A 23,472-nucleotide genomic window follows, 5' to 3' on the forward strand; every position below is an offset into this window, starting at 1 on the left:
GCCGACGAGGGGGAGGTGAAGTTGTTCGATGGAACTGCAAATAAGATACCACGCTACATCAGCAATATTGACGAGCAATTGATCACAATGTTTCAGGACTTATCTTCAGCTATTGTGACTCGTTTCCTCGATACAAAAGTTGCCTTGCCTTGATGCTTGCATTATACAAATTATAATATTAAACACGATGGCCAACAGAAAAGAGAGTACGGTGCAGATGTAATCTGGAGATATAATAAGCGGCCATGTAGAGCTCGAATACCTTCATTGTATTGTGGTAAACCTTCAGCTTGCGTATTAGAGATTGAAAACAGGCCCAAAAGGGCGCTATACATGAGCAGCAAGAGCGAATGGTAGACTAGGAAGTTAGAATATAAAAACTTAGAGCCAATCTAGGGAGGAAATGGTCTAGATGTTCCAATATCTACAACAACACAGTAACTTCCAAATGAAGAGTCAGAGAAAGTCTATTTCCATATCGTAGTCCTGTTATAAATCATAATGATCAGATTTGCAGATGTTTATCAATTAATCATCCATTTCAGCCCGTGCAATTCATCTAGCGTGTCATGATTTTTTGCACCGTGATCACCTTCTCATCGACCTTAAAGAGTGTCGTGATGCTCCATTCCATGAGGTTGACCGCTTGGAAGGCAAATTTGTAAGCAACGCTCACGTTAGGTGTCTTTAAATGTTCTGCGCGGGCCAACCAGCCGTCCTCTCTTTCTATTTCTTCCTCGGGCTGCTCAAACTCAATTCTGTGAGACAGCGAGAGAGCTCTCACCGGGTCATCAAGTCCAACAGACCACACGCTTAGCGAATCTGAAAGGTCATCATAACGCCAAACATGACGAGCGTTAGACACACAAACAGAATCGCGATCTTGGTCTAAGCCATGTTCTTCGACGCACAGGTACTCCAGACCGTCATCATCGCATTCCACCCGATGGCCATTGGTCAAGTGCTGATATCCGTCTGTCGTTTGCTTCCGGAGCAGAAATTGCACAGACCCGATGCAGGACTTGTCTTCCTGACATGGCGGCATAGTCTGTACAAGTGTTTTCACGTCCCACGTACCTAACAGGCTGCGAAAGACACCTCGCGCGACATACTTCGGAGTAGTAAGTGAGCATTTTATGATGTCTTGGACCTTGTCTCGAGCCAATCTTGCGTCGTGGGCTCCGATCTCTCCCGAAGAATGGTCTTGATACCTGGCTGGGTGAAACATGTCCAATGGGCGGTCGTTGTGAGAGAGGCATGGCATCCCGGATGGTTCATCCGAGGAGACCATCTTCAAGTCCAAAGCGTCGGCAAACTCCTGCATCAGGTAGGGATAATCGCCCATTGGATACTGTGATACTCGAGGGTCGTCACGCAAGGAGAGGGTTCTTTGGATGGAGTCGTCATTAATACGCTTGCGTTGAAGTGACTCCGAAGTTGGATCTGACCACAACTTAGTGAGGTAACGAGCATGCATCTCCATGACACCCCAGTAAGGGTTTCGGTAAAAGCCGACAAATCCGAGATTGGGAATATCAGGATGATGGGTTCCGTGGAAAGCTAATGCCAGAGGCTGGTTGACGTGCTTAGGGGAGTGAGAAAGCCTTTCACGAATGGCTTCTGGCAGGAAGCTCAGACAGGGTGTTGGATCAAAGCCGGTGGCAAGGACAACTGCAGCAATTTCGCTGATCTCTCCCTGCCCTGTAGAGATGTACGCTGTGTCTCCTTCCATGGCTTTGACTTTACCGTGTGACACGGTGATGAGGCCAGATCTCACAAATTCGCAATACCAGTCACTGACAGACATGTGTGGTTGAATTGTCATCGAGTCTTCCGTGATCTGTATTTCTGGAGAAAACTCGGATTGGTCACCACCAAGCATATACTGATAGAGCCCATGCATGAATTCGGCATTCTCCTCATCAATATGACCCTGGGTGTTGGTCAGGATCTCGCCTCTATTATTGCGATTGAAGAATCCAAAATCTAATGGCAAGAATGGAGCCCCTGCGACAGTAGGCTAATGTGGCAATTAGTATTGTGGCCTTGCCCGTATTCCCCTTTCATCTTAGCACTCACCTCCGGACTCGTAAACAATGGAAAGACCCATGTTGGGCGTGGCACAACATTGTGAATAGAATATTTGTCGATATCAGAGATCTCAAACTCGCCCGGGGAGTTGATTGCAGAGGACAGATGTGTGCCAATGGTGCCTGCAATTTCTACTCCGGACATTTGCCCTCCGACCACAAGAATCTTTCCACCCCCTGCCCGACCTTTCCCAAGCAATCCCTTCAGGTCACGATAGTGACAGCTGTGTAAAACGGGAATTCCTGTAGTTTTGGTCCTTTCAAAGCATGGAGGAGTGATGGGCTGGCCAAAGAAACCTGAGGCCACAATCAAATAGTCGAATATTTCCAAATTTGTCCCAGTGCTAGATCTGAACGAGACGCTCCACGGACCAGAAACATCTGGCGATGTTTCTGTTCGGATGACGCGGCTGTTTAATCGAAGCTCAAAATTGGGATTTCCGTCGAGATAGCGATCATGATATCGACGTAAGTATTGACCGACGTTGTACGCTCTAGGAAACTGAGAGATGTGCTCATCTTCCCAACACAAGTCACTGAAGGCAACAGTGTGTTTACTGCCGTTCGTGAACATAAGCGGGTGGATTTGACGTTCCGTGTCATCTCGCGAAGTTGGCCACAGCCCTCCAAGGTCTTTTTGAGCCTCAAATATGACTACTTTGAAAAATCCTTGTGGTGCACCATTGAGGAGATTCTTAGCTGCCACAAGGCCGGCTGGACCAGCACCTAAAGATATCGTCAGACACCGGTCGCCGGATAATCGACAAGGACACAGAACTCACCCACGATACAGACCGACTTGGCCATTGTGTACGATACTGTGGTGAATTGTGATGGACAATTGTAGCTCAAACCCTTTCACGTGTGCCTGATAAGTACTCACGAGTTCGAATGTGTCATCCACACGAGTCGATTACTCCCAGCTACCTATCTATTCTCAAGTGCATACGTGGCCAACTTTGCTAGAAGGAGCAAAATTCCGAATCCCATTCTAGACTCAATTGTCTCGACTGTAGACACTTGCCCATGAAAGCGAAGTGGAGTCCAGGCGTTTTGATATTCTGTATTCATGGATTTCCGTATTTGGGGTCCGTTACGGATGGTACAACTTAATTACGCTGATGATACTTGCATTACGGAACCGCTGAAATTCGGGGATCCCGAAGATGTGTAAAATACACTAGCTAACTTATCGAGAAAGATATCAGAAAGATATGACTCAACCAATGAGAATCGTCCAAATCGCCCTGTTCTTTCCTCGTCGAGAGCGGCTTGACCCGGACTTTCGAGGTTGCCATAAGAAAAAAGGGGCGATGCATACATAGTACAATCCCACGTCAGGAAAGGGTTGCTAATGGAGAACTGGCGCTGTGGAAGCGGGCCCTCGGTCTCTAATCCTGTCAATTACACTTCAGCAGTCGCGGATTAGTAAATAGAAAACTAATGTGCCCGCTATACACTTGGGAAGTATCAAACCTAGAGTTGTCACAATAGGAAGCAGAGAATGACGAAAGAAAAGAAGTGAATTGAGCAGGATGTTTGAATTTCTCTAGCAAGATATCAAGAAGACCGAAGAAGAACAGTCTTAGGGGGGTAAGGAAAAAGCCAAAGGAGACGCAGGTCCTAGAGGAATCTTTCTCTGCTCATATGACCAGGTGTTTCATCACAGCCCACGCATCTATCTATTCGAATTTGACATTGCGGTGTGTGACAAACAATAAGCCGCAGTCTCACTGCGCTTCGTCGACAAAACTTAGCATGAAATCCGCCAGGATGTTCAGGAACTCCCGTGCTATTGTAGGCTCCAGACACCCGTCGTTGTAGCAGATGGACAAGACCGTGGAACCATCCCAGCTATCCATGCGGATAAGTCTATGATGATGATCATTTAGCATGGAGCCTTTAAGAACGATGATGCCGACTTACATATCAGAGCCATACGTGTCGACGCCAAAGTGGCAGCTGTCTACGCTGAAGATGATTTCGCCCTTCGAGTTCAGTACATTCTTCATAACGAAGCGGTCTACCAAGCCATCTGTAACAAAAATCTATTGCAAGTCAGGTAGATTCATGAATGCTGCAGAGATCCGCATGGTATAAAAAATACTTACTGGTACGGAGGAGCCTGTGAATGGCATTGGTGTCCTTGGTATAACGTTAGCAAATATGAACTCAGTATGCCAGCATTAACGTAGGTCAGATGGACACTCACGAGGCCAGAAACGCAGACAAGAAATTGTCCTTGGCAATTCCCAAGGCCAGTTGATATTCGTTCTTCAGCCAATAGTCATAAGATTTCTTCACATGTTTGCAGAGGTTTTCTAAAGCAGTTTTGGTGCCTTGTGCGTTGGCCTTGGGTGCCCACGTCTTGAGGTGCTGAAACTCGACCACGGCACCTGCCTGACAAGCGCCAAATCGATGAACTGCGAGCTCATCGTGCAGATATCGTCGCCCGTTGACGGGCAAAGCCGTGATAAGAGCCGTGCTATCTGGTGCATCATCAGGAACAGGGTTCTTCTCGAGCAAGGCAAGCACCGTAGCAGCATGGCCTAGATGAGAGATGGTGTAGTTAGGCCCCAAACGCTCTTTGACAGCTTGGACCATCTTTTCGCTGTCATTCTTGCTGAATGTGTACCATTCTGAACGCGGATCCCCGACATTATTGGTAACAGGTAGACCCCAGCTCGACTATTGGTCTCAGTCAGTAACAACTTAGAGAGGTATTCAGGACCAAGTCCACACTTACCCCACTTCTCATCAAGCTATCCACGAACTCGGTGCGTGAAGTTTCAAAGTCGGCCCCTAAGGCCTCCACATTGACTTTGCACGCGTCCAGCAGTGGCACAGTCAAGTTGGATATCTCGTCTCCCCATTTAAAGTCGGGTAATTGGTAGCTCCCGGCAGTGTCCAGAATCGTGGCAAGGTGAGTCTGCAGCTGTCCAACAAAGTCACGACTACCCATTGCGTCCCAGAATATATGATTGAACAACATGAGCATTTCCACTTTCGCGCCAGCATTGAGCTTAGCTTGGTCATCAACCGCATCCGCTATCAAGATGATAGAAATAGAGCGAGCTGACTGCGCGATACGCATGGTTCTGCGTTGTTTACACAGCTCCAAGTGCAGGTCCAGACCGCCATAGCGTGCGGCGCGAGTGCTGACGCATTCTTGAGCCCATTCAAGCGCCTCTTCGTTGCTTGCGGGCGATTTATACTGAATGTGGGGAAGGCTTGGGTTATCGTCCTGACCCCAAATGGCTGTGCAGGCAAAGTCTGGATGTTCGAATCGGACTTGAACCAGAGCCAAGTGGAGCGCTTCTCTCAGGTCTGATAATGATAGCTTCGGGGCAGCCTCTAAACGTATAGTGGTATTAAGGTAGCAGTCGTATTGCCCTTTGGCATTTTCATCTCGAATTCCAACCCAAGCTTCCGTACCGTTGGCCAGTCTTTGTACAGCTCTGCTGTCGGTGGGAGAGGGATGCCACCGAAAACGGGCAGCGTCAAGCTTGGGAAATGACATTGTGTGTTCAATTGTCAGCAACGAGGGATTTGGAACGACTAGGTGTGCTGGAGAGAGCTCTAGTGTGGGACGGTAAGAAAGGATTCAAGGAGTAGCAAAATGGATAAGAAATAACAAAAGCACACGAGAGTAACGTCCGAGGATGTCGGCGTTGACCTTCCAATATAGTTGCCTTTCGCTACTTATGCATGCAGCATGCATACATATGCATGCACGTCTATTTTACGGCTGCTGCAAATTACAAGCTCATTGAAATCAAAACGGTATCTCTGTTCTGTAATAAGCGACTCACTCCGTCGATACCCCACATATGTACCAAGCAGGTGGGCGAGATCTTCCATCGTGTCCGCCGAGGCCGCTGTCAACCAATGTTGCAAAGTAGTGCAATGACCTTTAGTATCTGCAACCGTGTTATCTGTGCTTGGCTATTACCTAACTTCCTCTTGTTGATCTCGCGGAAATTGTGATTCCGAGCCGCCCCCACCTTGTCTCAGCCTTGACATTGTTGTCAATACCATGTTTTTCTATATCTGTATTACCATCGAAACAGTTAGCCCTGTCCCAGATATCCTGAGGATTTTCTTAGACTGTAATATATCGAGACAAGCAAGGTACTGAATTTCCATGCGTTTGGAAATCATACTAATTTCTTACTTGCAGCATAATACCTACAAACTCTATTGATATTCCACGTAAGTATATTGCCCGCTTTGGCCCGCGGCCACTTGGACGCAGACTGATTGGGAAAGAGGCACACAGTATACCGCGTTCGGAGGTTCTCCGTTATCAAAAGCTGGAGTTGATAGTCATCTCCCGTGGAGCGGGTAGCGGTGGTCGGGGCCAGAGGTATTGTCTGGATACCAAAGACGATCCGTGCGACTGGCCGAGGCACCAGAGACGGAATGCGTCTCGCGTATTCTCGCTTGATGGAAGCAATTTCTGGCGCAGAGGGCCCCTGGTTTTGAGATAAGGATCGTTGGCTCTGAGGCAAGAGGTGCCGGCATCGTCCTGTCAGCACTACCAAGAGTGGCTGTATCACCAGTAGGACCTTGCTGTGTAGGCGTATGGGAACATTGAAACACTCATAGTACACTTGCTTCTCCCGATCCTCCGTCGGGCGTAGCAACAGTGTTGTAAGATGAGGGCGGTAGATGCAACATCATAAATAGCCCCCACTCGAAGTACTTATTATTTCACTACCGGGCTGTTGTCTACATGAAGTCTACATGGTCACTAAGAGTCTTTCTTTCCCTCCATTGAACCAATCTTTATGTCGGCATCAGCATCTGCCTTAGAGGACTCAGTAACTATGCCAAGTCAAGTCTTCCCCATTGACTATTACGTCAATTCTGTTGTTCGCTTCTTGGACATTATACAGTACAATGACACCAATTACACGGCAGAAGAGCGCGTGGCCAAGCTTCACTATGCGTATACCAAGACAGCCAGGCACTTTGCCCATCCCGACAGACAGAGGCACATCAAAGCCAGCCCGAAAAAGCTTCAAGCCTCACTCCAAACCATTGTTGCCATGGTGGTTTATAGCTGGGCCACCGCTTCGAACGAAGTCATGGCCGATCTGAGCATTCACTACACCTATATGCTCATACTTGACGACAGTCACGATGACCCCGCAGACAGCATGAAATCGTTCTACAACAACATGCTTGCCGGTCGTCCTCAAGAGCACCCGTGGTGGCAAATGGTGAATGACCAGTTTCCCCAAGTCCTTCGACATTACGGCCCATATTGTGGCTTGAATATGATTCGTTCCACTACAGACTGTGAGTATATACCCTTCCGTTCTAACAGCGCACATCGATACTGACTACGTGATTCGCGAAGTCTTCCAAGGCTGCTGGGTAGAGCAACACAACTTCCTGGGATTCCCCGGGTCTTTTGACTACCCAAACTTCTTGCGGCGGTTGAATGGTCTGGGCCACTGCGTTGGGGGCTCCATCTTTCCTAAGGAGAGATTCGATGAAAACGAGCTTTTTACAGAGATCACTACTGCAATTGCGCAGATGGAAAATTGGATGGTCTTCGTGAACGACCTGCTCTCCTTCTACAAGGAATTTGATGAGCCACGCGACCAGACGAGCTTGGTGAATAACTACTCTCGGTGCAACGAAATCACGCTAGAACAGGCTTTGGAGAAGTTGACCATGGACACAATCGTAGACTCGGAGCAGCTCCTTCGCGTTTTCCACGACAAGGACCACAAGATCCTGCATACACTGTGCAAATTTCTTCAGGGTTACGTTACCTGGCATCTTTGTGACCCCCGTTACCGGCTTCAGGAGCTAGACTCGCTGACTGACGAGCTTAGCGGAGTCTCAAACAAGCTTCGCAATTATCTGCAGTCCGCCAAAGAGGTTGGCTCCGTTGATCCAAAGGCGTGGGCGTATCCAAGCGTGGCAAATCTTGCGGCCGAGTATATGGCAGATTCCACGCCAGTGGAGATATCGGGCGCAACAGATGAGGCTATTGAAGCCATGTGGGCTCAGAACCTGCGCGACATGGAAGACGCCACAGTGTTCCCCGTTGAGCAGCCCTCCGAGTCAAGCAGATCTTGCGTTCGAGGGCATACATTGTATACATTATCTGGCTTTCCTCTTATGGAAAACCTGGCGGCACAAATATCGGCTCCAAATCTCATTCACGCAGCATGGGCAACTCTGATAGCTAAGGAGACCAATGCAACTTCTGTTACCTTCGCCATATCAGCGTCAGATTCATATCCAACTCCAATAGTCGTCCACATGAATGGCAACCTTTCTGTTGGAGAATTCCTGCGAGAGGTTGAGCAAAACACAATCAGGAGCCTACCATTGACCACTTTTGCACTAGAAAAGTGGGGCAAAATCCCATTGACTGGCCTGAACACTCTGATAAAGGTAGATGCAGATGATGAAGGTGGGAAGCCTATCACGAATCTGCACAATGATATTCCACGCGATGAGCTTGATGAACTCGAATCTTCGTTTCCGCTCGTCCTGGGAGTGTCCGCAAATCAACAATATTTTGAAGTCACCGTGGACTATAATGCACAATTCATAGATCAATCGAAGGTTTCTGTGCTAATTGAGCGACTTGATTTCACCATCAGCCAACTCTGCGATCCGTCCTCACAGAAGACACTATTAAACGACATGAACTTTTGCAGCCCAAGGGACATGGCAAAGATCCTCAAATGGAACAGTGCCAGTCACGAACCGGTGGACGATTGTATCCATTGGGAGTTTTCCAAGCAAGCAGCACTTCAGCCGGAGGCAGAGGCAATCTCGGGCTGGGATAGATGCTTTACCTATCAGCAGCTCGATATCTCTACTGCTCAACTGGCGGAACACCTCCAGTCCTTACCAAAGCCCGTGGGTCCGGGAGTGACTGTGCCTATTTGTTTTCCAAAGTCTGCCTACGCTGTTGTGGCCATGTTGGCAGTACTTCGCGCAGGTGGTGCTTACACACCAATCGACCCAGCCTTTCCACAGAGCCGAATTCTGGAGATCCTTGGGCAGCTTGGATCAACAACTGTCTTGGCGTCCCCAGAGAATGCTCATTTGTTTGACAAAGCGGCGGTTGAGCAGACCGTTGAGTTGTCGGAATCAACTCTCACTGCGCTGGCTGCCGACGTATCGACGTTTGTTGTGACGAACCTACCAGAAGCAAAGCCATCTGATCCGTGCATGATACTCTTCACTTCTGGCAGCACTGGAAAGCCAAAGGGTATTGTCATGGAGCATAAATCTGTGTGCAAGGTGTTTCGGGAACATGGAAAAGCCTCCGGGTTCCGGAAAGGCATGCGAACTTTACAATTCTCCGCTCATACATACGACGTCTGCCACGGAGAGATCTTTGAAACACTATACTGGGGTGGCACGGTATGCATTCCATCTGAAGAAGAGCGGATGAGTGACATTGCCGGGTTTATCAATCGCCACAACGTTGACTGGGCTTGCTTGACACCGTCGGTGGCTGGCCTCTTGGATCCTACCCAAATGCCCTGTCTCAAGACCCTTGGTCTGGGGGGTGAGGCTGTGCCCGGTGAGGTTTTGCGCCTTTGGAGGAACTTTGTTCGCATCGTTTTAATGTACGGGCCTTCTGAGTGTAGTATCTACACCTCGGCCAAGGACCTAGAGTCCGATTCCGACATTGGGACACTCGGAATAGGCCGTGGATGCTCATTGTGGATCGTCGACCCTCATAACCACAATGTTCTCGTTCCTATCGGCGCCGTTGGGGAACTAGTGGTCGAAGGGCCAATTGTGGCACGCGAGTACCTCAAGAATCCCGAATTGTCTGAAAAAGTGTTCATCTCTGATCCGCATTGGCAAGTCAAACGAGATGGTGCGAGTCAAACGGTGCGTCGCTATTGTAAGACAGGTGACTTGGTACGTTATGATGCGGACGGCGCTGTGAGATTCGTTGGCCGAAAAGACACCATGATCAAACTACGAGGTCAGCGGCTCGAGCTTGGTGATGTCGAGCTTCACCTCAAGCTGGCATTCCCAATGGCCAAAACAGTTTACCCCACCATAATCATGCCCGAAGCCCTAGGCACAGCACAACATTTAACGGCTTTCATTCTTATGGATCGAGTTACTCAACATGCTTCGCCAATGCATGCTACCAAGGACATTGACCCTTCCGGGATATATGTGTCTATCCTCGGAAGCGATGAATGGCACAGTATCGTACAGAAAGCTCAAGATATATTGACAGCGTCCCTTCCCCGCCACATGATCCCAACTATGTTTATTCCTATGCTCCAGCTCCCGCTTAGCGCGTCCATGAAGACAGATCAGAAGCGACTGCGCGAGCTTGGAGCGTCCTTGACACTGGACCAGCTTACTCTACTCAATGCCGCCACAACATCAAAGTCATTGATCCAACAACGGCAAATGTCCAAGGAGGAAAAGATCATGCACTCTCTTTGGGCTTTGGCTCTGGGTCGTGAAACCAGTCACATTAGTCTAGGTGATCATTTTTTCCTTATTGGGGGAGATTCCGTTCTAGCAATGAAACTCGTGCGACTCGCAAGAGACGCAGGCTATGCMATCACATACAAGGACGTCTTCCAAGCTCCAATATTGGCGGATCTGGCCAAAATCATGACGGAATCCGTTCTCAAAGAGTCAAGTCCAGATGTTGTTGAGCCGTTTTCGCTTCTGAGCTCGGGAGCAAGCAAGGATGAAATCCTTTGGCAAGTCGCTAGACAGCTTGATATCGAGCCATCAATGATTGGAGACATACTGCCTTGCACACCATTCCAAGAGGCCTTGATCACGAGTACGGTCCGGCAGCCAGGAAGCTATGTGGCTCGTTCCGTCTTTCGTTTACGACAACACATCGACGTGCAACGGCTACAATCAGCTTGTGAAACCCTCGTGTCTTCGACACCACCTCTCCGAACACGCATTGTAGATTTACCAGAGCAGGGCTTTTTGCAGGTTGTGGTGGATGAGCCTCTGCAATGGCTGACACATGGAACTAAAGCCTTGACAGATTTGAGTCGCAGCACTTTGGGACTCAATTCGCCGTTGGCATTGTTCGAGGTTATTGAAGGTTCAGAGGACGCTGAATCATGCCTGATCTTGACTCTCCATCACGCTGTGTACGACGGACATTCTATTCCGTTGATGCTTCGAAACCTAGAGTCATTATATTACGGGGAGGCCATGTTATTCTCCCCAACACCGTTTCCACTGTTCCTTGACCACATTAAGAAGCAGCAAGATCAAAGTGTTGCCTTGCAATTTTGGAGGGACCAGTTCTCTGGAGACTCCGCTGCCTCGGTTTTCCTTGGGCTTAATCTGCCAAACCTTGTTCCCTTTGCAGACAGCCACAAGAAGCGATGCATCTCCAACCTTGCGTGGCCCAAGGTGGATGTGACACCTGCGACAATAGTGCGTACCGCCTGGTCTATCTTGCAATCCCAATACACAGGATCGCTGGATGTCTTATTCGGAGCCAGTGTGAGCGGCCGGCAGACCCCGCTGCCAGGCATAGACTTTGTGGTTGCCCCTACAATGGCCACTGTGCCCGTACGCATTCAACTTGACGAGACTACGACCTTGGACAAGATCCAGCGCAGAATACAGGCTCATGCCCTGGAGATGATTTCTTACGAACAGGTCGGACTACCATACATCAGACGCATCTCCCCTGCTGCAGAACATGCATGTCAATTCCAGACCTTGCTCATTGTCCAACCCGCTTCTGAAGACAAGTCTTTCTCGCCTGGGCTCTTCCGGCCGCAAGAGAGCTCTAGTTCTCATGTTATTCACAGCTTTGTACATGAGGCTAAAGATCTTCCGCTGGTACTCGAATGTCAGCTGGAGCGTGACGGCGTCGGCCTGCATGTCAATTTCGACGCCAGATTTATCTCCGACGAGCAAGTTGGCAGAATTCTCATTCAGTTTGAACATATCCTGCGCCAGACTTGTGACATTGAACTTCGTCAAAAGACCCTGTGTGACATAGATCTGATGAGCCCAGACGATATGTCCAAAATTTGGAACTGGAACTTTCAAGTTCCCGAGACGATCGACAATTGCGTGCACGACATCATCCATTCCATGGCGCAAGAGCAGCCTGAAGCTCTTGCCATTGAGGCTTGGGATGGCAAAATGACCTACCAAGAGCTGGATACCAAATCGACAATACTCGCAGAGCACATGCTCCAGCAATTCGGTCAGTGCATCGGCAAGATTGTCCCGCTGTGTTTTGCCAAGTCCATGTGGGTGCCCGTCGCAGCGCTCGCCGTGATGAAAGCGGGAGGAGCTTGTCTGCTGCTAGATACAGCGCAGCCTAATGGGAGACTTCAAGCTATTCTCGAACAAATTAAACCAGAGATGATGATTTGCTCTGTCACGGAACACTGTCGGGCCATAGCGCTTGGTGGCACAAATATTTTGACGCTTGGAGAGACGCAGATGAGTGACATATGTTCTACGCACAGAGCCCCCGAGATTGCTCTACCGAAGGTCCCGGCATCAAGTTTGCTCTACCTTACATTCACTTCTGGTAGCACTGGTGCGCCCAAGGGAGTTCGCATCAGCCATGCCAATTTTGCCAGTGCGCTGCATCATCAGAAGGGGCGCATTGGATATGACAGGAATTCGAGAGTCTATGATTTTGCATCGTATTCTTTTGATATCTCGTGGTCCAACATCATTCATACTTTGGCATACGGCGGGTGCATCTGTATTCCATCGCTACAGGAACGGGGAGATAATCTTGTGGGCTCTATACAGCGCTTCAAAGCAAACGCAGCCAATCTGACTGACAGTGTCCTCGATCTCCTGAGCCCCTCAACCCTGCCACTCTTGAAGACTGTCATATCGGCCGGAGAAGTCACCAAGCCGTCGACGCTAAAGACATGGAGCTCTGCAGTGTCCCTTTACCAGATCTATGGTCCAGCAGAATGCACACCTCTCAGTACTGGACAGCTGACACAAGACCACTCTTATCTAGCAACCATGGGAACTGGACTCGGATTTAACACATGGGTAGTTGATGCTTCAGGCAAAAGACTTGTGCCAATAGGTGTTGTCGGAGAGCTTTGGCTCGAGGGACCAGCTGTTGGTTTAGGCTACCTTGACGATGACGAGAAAACGTCACAGGCATTTGTTGTCGACCCACCATGGCTCGTCGATGGTACGGTGTCCACCCCTGGCCGTCGCGGACGATGCTATAGAACTGGAGACCTGGTGAAGTACCACGAGGATGGTACTTTGGAGCACATGGGACGCAAAGACGACCAAGTGAAAATTCGTGGCCAGCGAGTCGAGCTTGGCGAAATAGAACATCAAATCTCTCGTGGATTGGTGGCGCTTGGTGAGAGCTCGGTTACCAAAATTGCCGTGGAAGTTGTCATCCCCAAGAACTCGACCGAACCAACTTTGCTTGGCTTTTTGACCCAGAACTCAGTAGTCAATGACGAGAATACCTGGAGAGCCGGCCTGACCAAATTGGGAGACAAGCTCAATTCGTGGTTATCAGATTGTCTTGTCGCGTATATGATTCCTTCCGGCTACATACCTGTCACTGACTGGCCTGTCTCCAGCACAGGCAAGCTGGACAGACGGCGGCTGCGCGAACTTGGTTCCAAATGGAGCTTGCAGGACCTCCAGAACCCAGGTCTACAGTCGCCCGAATCAAACGCGGTTGAAAAATCCATGACTGCCGCCGAAACACGATTGCGGGCTCTATGGGCCATGATCTTGAAGGTTGACGTGAGTGCTATCCAAAGCAAGGACAATTTTCTGCGAGTCGGTGGCGATTCTATCAAAGCAGTCCGCTTGGTGACAGCCGCTCGCAAACAAGGTCTAGTGCTCAGTGTGGCCAAGATACTCAAACGTCCAAGGCTCAGTGACATGGCATTAACCATGACAGAAGGCAAAGAGCTCAAGTATCATGAACCTCAGCCATTCAGTCTTTTGGAGGGCGGAAGCACTGAGACCCAGAGACTTTTGAAAGAAATTGGTCCAGTCTTGAGCTTTTCGACCGATCAAGTGCGAGATATCGCCCCAACCACATACACTCAAGCTCTGTGTGTGGACGCCGCTACGTACACCCCGCCGCAGGGCTGTTTCGTCTTTCACATCGACATACCTGGCCATGTTCCTCTTGAGAAAATCAAGGGCTTTGCTCAGATGCTCTGGAAAAATGTGGACATTCTCAGGACCGTCTTTGTGAAATCTGCCTCAGGAGACATTTTACAAGTTATTCCTGGTGATGTTCCCGTTCCGCTAGAAACCCACGAAGTTGATGCAGCAAGCACGCTGCAAGACGTGGCAGCACTGGTATTTGAGAAGAGTCTACAACCACGCCTCGAACTTGGAGCAATCTATGTCAAGTTCATGCTCATTTACGGCCATGGAAAACCAACAAGATTCGGATTCCGCGTTTCTCATGGCCATTTCGATGGTGTCAGTCTGATTCCCATTTTGGCTTGCCTTGCTGCGACCTTGCAAGATCGGGACTGGCCGATCATTCCCAAGTTTGTTGGCTACATCGGTCATGTCCATAAGCAAGATGCAAAGACCATGGAACACTGGAAGAGAGCTCTCAAAGGGTCAAAACCTATGGCCTTGCAGCCTACCGGAGCAGAATCTCGAATCATGACAATGACCAAAATCATAGAGTCTCCTCCAAGAATCCCAGACTTCACTGCAGCCAATATCTTCCTTGCCGCTTGTGCAGAGGCGTTAGCTCATCTCCACGATACACTGGATGTGAACGCCACACTGACGGTTTCGGGACGTACCATGTTGCCTGGTGGACTGGACAACGTGATTGGCCCTTGTTTGAACCAGGTGCCTCTGCGAGTTTCCCTACCCGCCGATCGATCCTTCGGAACGACACTCACCACAGTGAAGCAGGCTCAGCTAGATATGTTGCCGGCCGAAGTTGCTACATCACAGAGCATCTACAAGACTTGTGCCCAGGATTGGCCTGAACACCAACGGAAGATGTTCTACAATGTACAATTCCACAATGTTATCTTCCCATCCGTCGACCTATTGGGCGACGGAGTCAAGACGCCTTTGAAGGTACACGGCCCGACCGGGGTGTGGGAGCATTCGGAGGAAATTTGGGTGATTGCTAGGCCTGTGGAAGACACTTGGCACATTGCTCTCAGTGCAAATGCTTCGAACTGCACCCAGAAACATTTGGAGAATGTAGGAGATACAATTGCCTCTATCCTGGCTTTAGTGAATAAGTAGGAGCGTGGTTTAGACTTGGAAATACAGGGAGCTTGGGGAAACAAGAGCGACAATGAGACAATTGCTTTTTTGAGACACTTTTTACACTATTCTTCAGTAAGCATTCACGCTAAAATAGTAGATGGCCACACTATTTTATAACACCAACACTGGGCCTAGAGGTCGACGCCGTGTCTCGAACCAGCGTCTTTCTATGAAAATCTAGCTTCACGTCAGGCGTCCCGACTCGCCGATCCTTTTACCAGTGGACGGAGCTGGATAGCCAATTAGGCAAGCAAATGCTCCAATTGAGCTCCAGAGTCTTGACTACTTATGGCCTAAAGTTGTGGTCGGTGCGGAAGCTTCGGAAGTTTGCCTCATGAAAGGGAGCTAGGAGCGGGATAATTTCGGAGAAGTCGGAAGGTGGATTTAAAAAATCAAAGACAACCAAACATATAACAAAAGGGACAAAAACATACAACAGCCGGGATTCGCTGGTGGTCACCCACCCAACTACTAACCGGCCAGCGTGTGGCTTAAGTACGGCTGAGCGGACGGGAAGCCCTGTTCTCCACACCCTGTGGTCGTATGTGCTAGACATCAAATAAAATATGGGAGATACGGTGTGAAAACTGATGTTGACCGTGTTTTGAGTGGCCTGGCAGACTTCTGCGGTGCTAGCCTCCCGTAAGCGCTGGAGGCGATTGGAAAAGGATAGGTGAAGCGTTCAACACGTTCGACCTAGCGGAATCGGGGACCATTTCTTCGACTGAGTGTATTTTGCGAGATTCGAATACCAGTGGTCATGTACTACCTCCTACTTTAGACAGTTAAACAATGTTCTCTGTCGTCCGTTACCGCGATGCGTTTGGAGCGGTCAACTATTGTGATTTTAGTCAGCCGAAGTCTCCGGATCAGCCCCATAATATAACCTTAGCTTTTCAGCGATCTCGTAATATATCCATCGACCCTAATGCAGAGGTGATAATACGAGCAGATGTACAAACCTCCTTGCTGGACCTATCCTACTGTTGGTACTGTAGCTCAAGGCTTTCGGCAAACTCCTGAGGCCTACACCTGCGTATCGCCTGAATGGAGCTATCTCTTTGTCCTGTTTTTCAAAACCTAATTTGCCACATATACTATCACCAAGATTCCCACTTTTCTGCCATTGAAGGTCTTCGACAACCATTGGTGAATAGGGAATGGTTCATGTTCTGGTTTCACTTCAACTCACGCTGGTCGCCACTTGAGTCGACAAAAACTAGTCTACAGCAGGGAAAGTACTTTTTCCCGCCAGTCAGGGACAATGGCCACGAACTTCCGATTTCCGCGACATCCAATATGCTTGTCTTCTCTCGGCATACACAGCAATGTCCTTTATATCAGTTCATGGTCTAATACTAATTGCTGGTGGTAGAGGTCTAGATACCTGAGTGTTCGGTGTGGCTTCGATACAGTACATCTTTGCTAGCTTGTTGAGACATCCAGTATTGCTTTGGTATTAAGGCCATCGAGCTTGGAATGTGTAATTCTTCACCTTCTTCAGTATCTCCGACCTCATTGCATGGATGGCTCCCTGTGGATACTGTAGATCAAGCAGCCCTGAATGAAGGATCCCAAGATGACAATATCTGCAGATTCATGGTTTCATCTTCTCCGAGCCTCATGTTTGGCAGAGAGATCAGCTGAGCAAGGGTTTCTAGCTACTGGCTATCCAATTCTCTTGGCCAATGAGAAAAGATACCGTCATCTTTCATGAGGTTGAGGGTAATTGGTAGCCTTTTTGATACTGAAATTGGCGACGACAGATGGCGTGGAAGGTGGTAACCAAAGTCTCCGGGGCCCAATTTCAGGTCGATCTGGCTCAAGGCCGGCAATCCGACATTAAAGAGAGGAAGACAGTGCAAGGAGTTTGCCAATTCGAGGGTCTTTAAACGTGGGAAGTCCACCACTGTACTGTATCTTTCACCTCCTCTTTGGGGAGCTCTCGGGGACCTCGAGGATCTCGACGCAACATTAATGATGTTAAGGACAGTGTTACAGCCAGAAGGTGATCGGAGATCAACTTGTACAATTCAACGAGAGTATCGAAACGGGAGAGAAGACAAAGGAAACAACTCTTTGGTGGGCGATACTGATATATCGCCTGATAAGGAGCACCTTCTTTTATCAGCCCGATTCGGCTATGTTTGTTCCCATCGTCAGAACCTCAAATCCATCACCGATTCATGTCCTGATCGTCCCACTTGTCACAGACAGGGAGGAACTGCCCTGTAACATCAAGCTCAATAAAAATGAAGGTTTGTAGCTGTGGCCAGCGCCGCTGATCTTTAAGAATTGTCATTAGTAGGTTAACAGTGAATATGATAATTGTTTCTTTATTTTGTTCTGTTTTCTTAAAGAAAAAAAAAGATTTGTGGGCTTCCTTCTCTCCAACTAGAGGGTTAAGCTTAACATCTTTGTATAGAGGACCGTTACGGCATTAGCCCTGGTCTGCTATCTACTCAAAACTTTCTCGGTTAAAGAGGAATGTGGGATTTGCCGCACCTGACGCTATACTTGAGGTCATCAGGATATAAAAATGTAGCAGAATAATGTGGTGTCTCATGGTTAAGATCAAAAAAAAAAGAGAGAGAGGAGAAAAGGTGGGGGGGGGAGGAATCTTATGAGTAAGATAAACCAGAAAATGAATCTTCATATAAATTTGTCTTTGCTAGGCTGAATACGAGCTCATTACTTGAAGGAAAATATATAAGAAGTAATATAGAGTGAACACTATTGTATTTGCTATCTGAAGAACAAAGAGACACAAAAGAAGACGTGAAAATATGGGTGGTGGAAGGATCGTAGGAGAGTTTTGAAGAGAAGATCAACCTTTGAAGCTGTCCACAGGGTAAGGTGATATCTCACACCATGGTAGCCTGAGGCTTCTTATCACTATCTTCAACCACAGAAGGTTGTATAGTCAAATGTGCAACCGTTATGGTTAATATCAGGAGCGCAGCTTAGTGGAACGTTGATACCGTAGCTAGTATAGCGATTACATTAGCCTTCAAATTTTATGCTTTTGAGAAACTTGGAAGCGGTAAAAGCTAATCAATTAGCGTGTAAGATAGATAGTACTTACCAGTTCGATGGGTTGCAATAGGTTATCGGCATAGGCCCTGACAGGTTGTTATCCGTGTAGTCATAGTTCAGCGAGTAACCGGAGATACAGCCTTTTCTTTAAATTAGAATACTAAAACAAGACTTAGGTATAAGGGGAAGGGATAAAGAGAGAGAAACGGCGAATGTAATCAAAACATACCAACATTTTGGTCTCCTGTTCCTACTTGGCCCTGGCAGGTTTGAACACCATTATCTGTTGTGGTTATGTGGCCCGGGCCTTCAAAATAAATGTTTGTCGATCCTGAAATTCGCAGGCATGCAAAGGCAGAAGGTAAAAGGCCCATAACTAGAGCAGCCGTAGCCAAAACCTTGGAATTGTTTACGATCATCGTAGTGATTGAAGGGAGTAAAGTCTGGTTTGTAGAGGAAAAAGCACTTGAGGTATGTCTGATCAATTGATACGATAGGGATATGATGGCTTTTATACCTAGGTATATGGTCGAGTTTCTATTTGTAAGATAGCCCATTCAACATCTAAGCAACTTGGAACGTCTACTAGTATTTTGCCACATGCGACCACTAGGTATCTAGTAGAAATCCACTCTTATCTCCGCCAACTCGTCCGTCATTCGTCGCTGCGTATCCTCATGGTTTTAGTTCAAGGCTTGTAGGTAATGGCTGCATATCCAGGGCGCCTTAATCCAGGGCGCCTTAATCCAGGGCGCCTTAATCCAGGGCGCCTTAATTCAGGACGCCTTAATCCAGGACGCCTTAATCCAGGACGCCTTATAGAAAAAACCAATCAAAACTTCCATCAACTCGCCCGTTATTCGTCGCTGCGTATTATTACGCGGTGCCTGCTGGTCACTGTGAGTAGAGCTGCTTTAGGATTATACTTGCCTAGTTCCACTGCGGATCCCAAGAGTATCTCGCAGCCGTACCATTGCTATACTAAGCCTCACACGGGCTCGGATCCTATTATCTTGTAGGATGTGTCAGGAGTGCGCGCCAAGTACAGTACATCTCGAAACTGGTGCAACAAGAACACTTTTAAGACACTGTTTCCAGTCCCACTGCCAAGACCTTAGCGCAGATCATTTATTAAGGTTGCCACTAAACCTAGTTAAAATCTGCCGCAATAGCCCCATTAGCTAGTACAGTAGCTATCAACTTTACCCGACATCCAAAGCATAGGATCTATTTTTACGAGACGGAGATACAATACCATACAATATCCATTGTAGAGGACCTCAACTTAGCAGGGTCACCTCAATAAATAATCTGCGCTAAGGTCTTGGCAGTGGGGCAGGAAAGAGTGTCTCAAAAGTGTTCTTGTTGCACTGGTTTCAAGACGCACTGTATGTTGTTGGCCCAGGTCAAACAAGCTGACCAATCAGCTCTGTCTGGTGATGTATCCCCCAACATCACCAGCTAATTATAGGTTAAGTCATCTGCGACTCCTTTTCTATTCCCTTGCAACTTCCAAAACAGATCCCTGTGACTACTAAACCGGTTCACTGTAGCCATCAAGACGGTCTCTCAAACTAGAAACCCTATCTGTCCTGTGACACACTTTCTGTCCTGCGACAACCTTTTTGATTCTGCGACACTCTTTTGGTTCAGCGACACCTTCTTAGTCTGCGACGCGCTTTATATGCAACATTATTTTGCTTCTATTTCCGTCAGTGGTATTCTATACCAGGCCGACTATGTAGCTTTAGGCTTCCATCTCATCAGACTCCACATCAGCCTGATGATTGGTTTACAGGAAGGAAGATGACTAAACATGCTTCTCTGGTGTAACGTTAGTAAATATTTCCCCAGGGGGTGTACGTACGAAGTCATCCGTAGGTAACTGGGATAATATAACTAAATTGCTATTCAGAATGGCGAACTGCAAACTACAAACAAGCCCTTGAGATGCAAGCAATAGTTTGCCATACCACAGATCCAGCCAAGCAGAGCCTGAGCGTAGAGCGATAGCCGGTGTTCAAGGTCTGGAATATTGCCCGCAGCTCTAAGGGAGCCTCTTTGTATAGAGACTCATTGGTGTGTACGAGACAAGCCGCCTGCAACCTGCGGGGAGTGACGACCACCAACCAGACGACCCGAGCTGGAGATAGGTCACGTGAAATATACAAGCCACAGGGATCTCCTGCGGGAATGGACGACGCACCCATAGTTGTTTTCCTTTTTAAAGAAAAAGATCCGTCGCGTGGCTAGGACGGAGTATGAGTAAGTCCAACATCTGAAATCTAAAAGCTGAGGGCTGGGCTCTCCTGAGAGGTATTTCTCTCTCCCATAAATATCAGTGAAAAGGACTATATATTAATTAAAACCATAGAGGTAGAGTTGCATTTGGTCCGAGTTCGGGCGAGTCCAACTAGGGTTGGGACCGAACCGCTGCGATTTCGAGTCCAAATCTTAGAAATCGGAACCAAACCTGATCCGTTCCGATTCGGTTCGAGTTTAACCGCAAAAACCCGCTACTAGGCCTAGATAGGCCTAGCTAGGTCCCTACTAACTAACCATGGTTAGATTCGGTTTGATTTTGGGTTGGATAAACCACTACTCCCTTGGTGAAAGTTAACCATTTTAAAATTTCAAATGATCATACTATCTATCATACTACACCCATGCCTATAGAAATTAATTATTTCTATATGAAATATATAGTAATTATCATCATACTAATCTAGATCTAAAATATCAATTCAATATCTATAGAGTTGAATGGGTGGTGGTTAAAATTATCCTTAGATTATAGTGATTGTCAAAGGTTGATGCATATATACATATAAACCATCACCGCTTCCATAATCCATACCAACCCCTGAGAGAAATGATTATTCTCTTATATCTTACTAACCACTAGATATTTTGAATTGATATTTCATATTTAGATAGACTAGATACTAGGCTATCTAGTGATATAAATATTTCTAGCGAAATCCTAGAAATTCCTGATTACTAAGCAAAATGGTGAGGTTTGGTGAACCTGATTTGATAAATCCTCAAAAACTGTAACCGACGGTTTTAACCGAACTCGAATCAGTTTCACCCTACCTAAACCGAAACCGAAGCGATTCCCTAGGCTAGGAACCGAACCCTCACCGCTGCGAGTTCGGTGAGGGTCGGATTCGATTTTAGCGGTTCGGTTATGCAACTCTAGGTGTATTCCAGGTTGGGTTTTCCCTAGGTCTAATCACCACCTCTCATCACTACTCGCGAGCCATCTTCCAGAGTGGTGATGAGGAGTAATAAAGTCCTCACCCACATCACCAGCACCCATGCTAAAATTATAAGGTCGCTTTTTCAGGGGAGGAAGGCTTTTTAAGAATTTACTGCGTTCAATAATAGGCTTAAGTACGGCTGAGCGGACGGGAAGCCCTGTTTTCCACACCCTATGGTCGTATGTGCTAGAGAGGAGACAGCATTTGGATGACATAGTGTGTAAAGCAAGGATTATCCGCGTATTCCGTCCCCCGCACAGTGGGAATTGCCATCTTTCATAGCATTGTTCTGATGGTAACTTCGAATAACTCGGATTTTGTAATTTCCTTGCTTGAAAATATGAGTGAGAAATTTCTTCAATCTTTATGCGAGCAATTGAATCTAGTCGCCGTGGCTCATCAAGCAACTCCAGCAGACAATCAAGATGCTCCATCTGTTCCAATGGCTCTCCCACTGTATATCCTGCGTCGCATTCACACTCCCGCCGGCAAGTGTCACCACCCACCACCTGACAAGCGGCTCAGAATCTAAATTGAAGTTCGCTTGATTGCCATACAAAGACTTCTGCCGCATATCCCATGACGTCTGGACCCTCTAGATCGGACATTCCCACAGCGAGCAGGCCCAAAGCTTGCACGGTTGACGTATCAAAAAGTATACGGACGCGATGTTTCTCCAGAAGTCGCAGGTGATCTGGGGTGCGGGATAAGTACTTGGTGCCAGAGAAGCGTCTGCAGGAGTAAGTATATATTAATCGCTGCCCAAGGCAACCGGTTCGAATACCCCCATGGCTAATCGCTGAGTAGATTGATTGACTATTACAGTGTAACATTTGGCCATCTTGTCCCACCTGATAAATCCAAGCCTGTACAGATTAACATTATTAACATTGAGGTTGACAATGGTGTTTATGCAAATACATGGCTCTTATTTGCTGTAGATCCGGCGTAGTGTCTGGTGTAGCACCTGAAGCGATCTCGGGAATTGAGGCGCTATGAGCTGTGGATAGCTATATACGCAATTCTTGAAAAGTAATTAGTAGCTATTATCATAACGCCCAGTTATCTGGCAACACAGCCTGTACTAAGATTAATATTAATACTCGATGTGTGCAATGACCATGTCAGAAAGGGATCCCGCATGCAGCAGAACCACTAGCGCGCACGTGCACCGGCATCCATCATCCGCAGGATGTTTTCCAAAACAACCCGCCTGCCTTGATTCATTCCTCAAAACTGTCAGATTCTTCACTCCAATGGATTCCTCCGCAGATGGCCCATTTTGGGGCCCCCAGACATCCTATCTCAAGTATGTTTTTATCGGTGTTGAATTCCTGATTTATCTGAACTGACACGCTTTAGCTTCTGTGAAGAGGTACGCCCGGAACAATTCCGCGTCTGCCTTGCTTAGATCCACTTCCATGCACTAACCCTTGACCTGTTCCCAAACACAAGGACTATGTAATAACTCGGTACGTTGCTGAATTTATAAACACATTCAGCAGCTTGATATACAGTACGTTCGAGAAGCATCCGGGGAGTCCGTAAACATTGTCTCATAGCCCACTAATAACCTCGCCAAGTCATCTACGGAGTTTACGGTCTGGTGAAGCTCTATCAAAAGCGACATGCCACCCTTAGCCGCTCAATCCCCTACTTTGGTCTGATGGGCGTGGGGGCCTGCTCAGCTGGCTACCATATGACCCTGAAATATCACACMCAAATGTGTATGCACCCCTGCCTGACATCGCTGCCGCCACGGTTGAGCTTACGCACAATCCTGTCTGTTTCCAGCGGATGAACTATCA

The 23,472-nt window shown here is 47.8% G+C and overlaps 3 protein-coding genes and 1 non-coding gene across 4 annotated transcripts; 1 reads left to right on the top strand and 3 right to left on the bottom strand.

Moving 5' to 3' along the window:
• Positions 1-559: 559 nt before the first annotated feature.
• Positions 560-2,897, bottom strand: Asppvi_005925 (uncharacterized protein; the record flags this gene model as incomplete). Its single annotated transcript, XM_043301834.1, has 3 exons — positions 560-2,020; positions 2,080-2,816; positions 2,873-2,897. The coding sequence occupies 3 exons, from the start codon at positions 2,895-2,897 to the stop codon at positions 560-562; spliced, it is 2,223 nt and encodes a 740-aa protein (XP_043157769.1).
• A 923-nt stretch (positions 2,898-3,820) lies between these two features.
• On the bottom strand, positions 3,821-5,610 carry Asppvi_005926 (trichothecene 15-O-acetyltransferase; the record flags this gene model as incomplete). The annotated part of the gene is made up of 5 exons (XM_043301835.1): positions 3,821-3,962; positions 4,017-4,138; positions 4,202-4,235; positions 4,303-4,778; positions 4,837-5,610. The coding sequence occupies 5 exons, from the start codon at positions 5,608-5,610 to the stop codon at positions 3,821-3,823; spliced, it is 1,548 nt and encodes a 515-aa protein (XP_043157770.1).
• Positions 5,611-6,919: 1,309 nt separating this feature from the next.
• Asppvi_005927 (nonribosomal peptide synthase) lies at positions 6,920-15,341 on the top strand (the record flags this gene model as incomplete). Its single annotated transcript, XM_043301836.1, has 2 exons — positions 6,920-7,394; positions 7,456-15,341. The coding sequence occupies 2 exons, from the start codon at positions 6,920-6,922 to the stop codon at positions 15,339-15,341; spliced, it is 8,361 nt and encodes a 2,786-aa protein (XP_043157771.1).
• A 451-nt stretch (positions 15,342-15,792) lies between these two features.
• Positions 15,793-15,912, bottom strand: Asppvi_r0012. Its single transcript, XR_006253300.1, has one exon. It is a non-coding gene; the product is annotated as a 5S ribosomal RNA (ribosomal RNA).
• Between the last annotated feature and the right edge of the window lie 7,560 nt (positions 15,913-23,472).

The sequence above is a fragment of the Aspergillus pseudoviridinutans genome (genome assembly GCF_018340605.1).
Source record: "Aspergillus pseudoviridinutans IFM 55266 DNA, scaffold_4, whole genome shotgun sequence".
Lineage (NCBI taxonomy): Eukaryota > Fungi > Ascomycota > Eurotiomycetes > Eurotiales > Aspergillaceae > Aspergillus > Aspergillus pseudoviridinutans.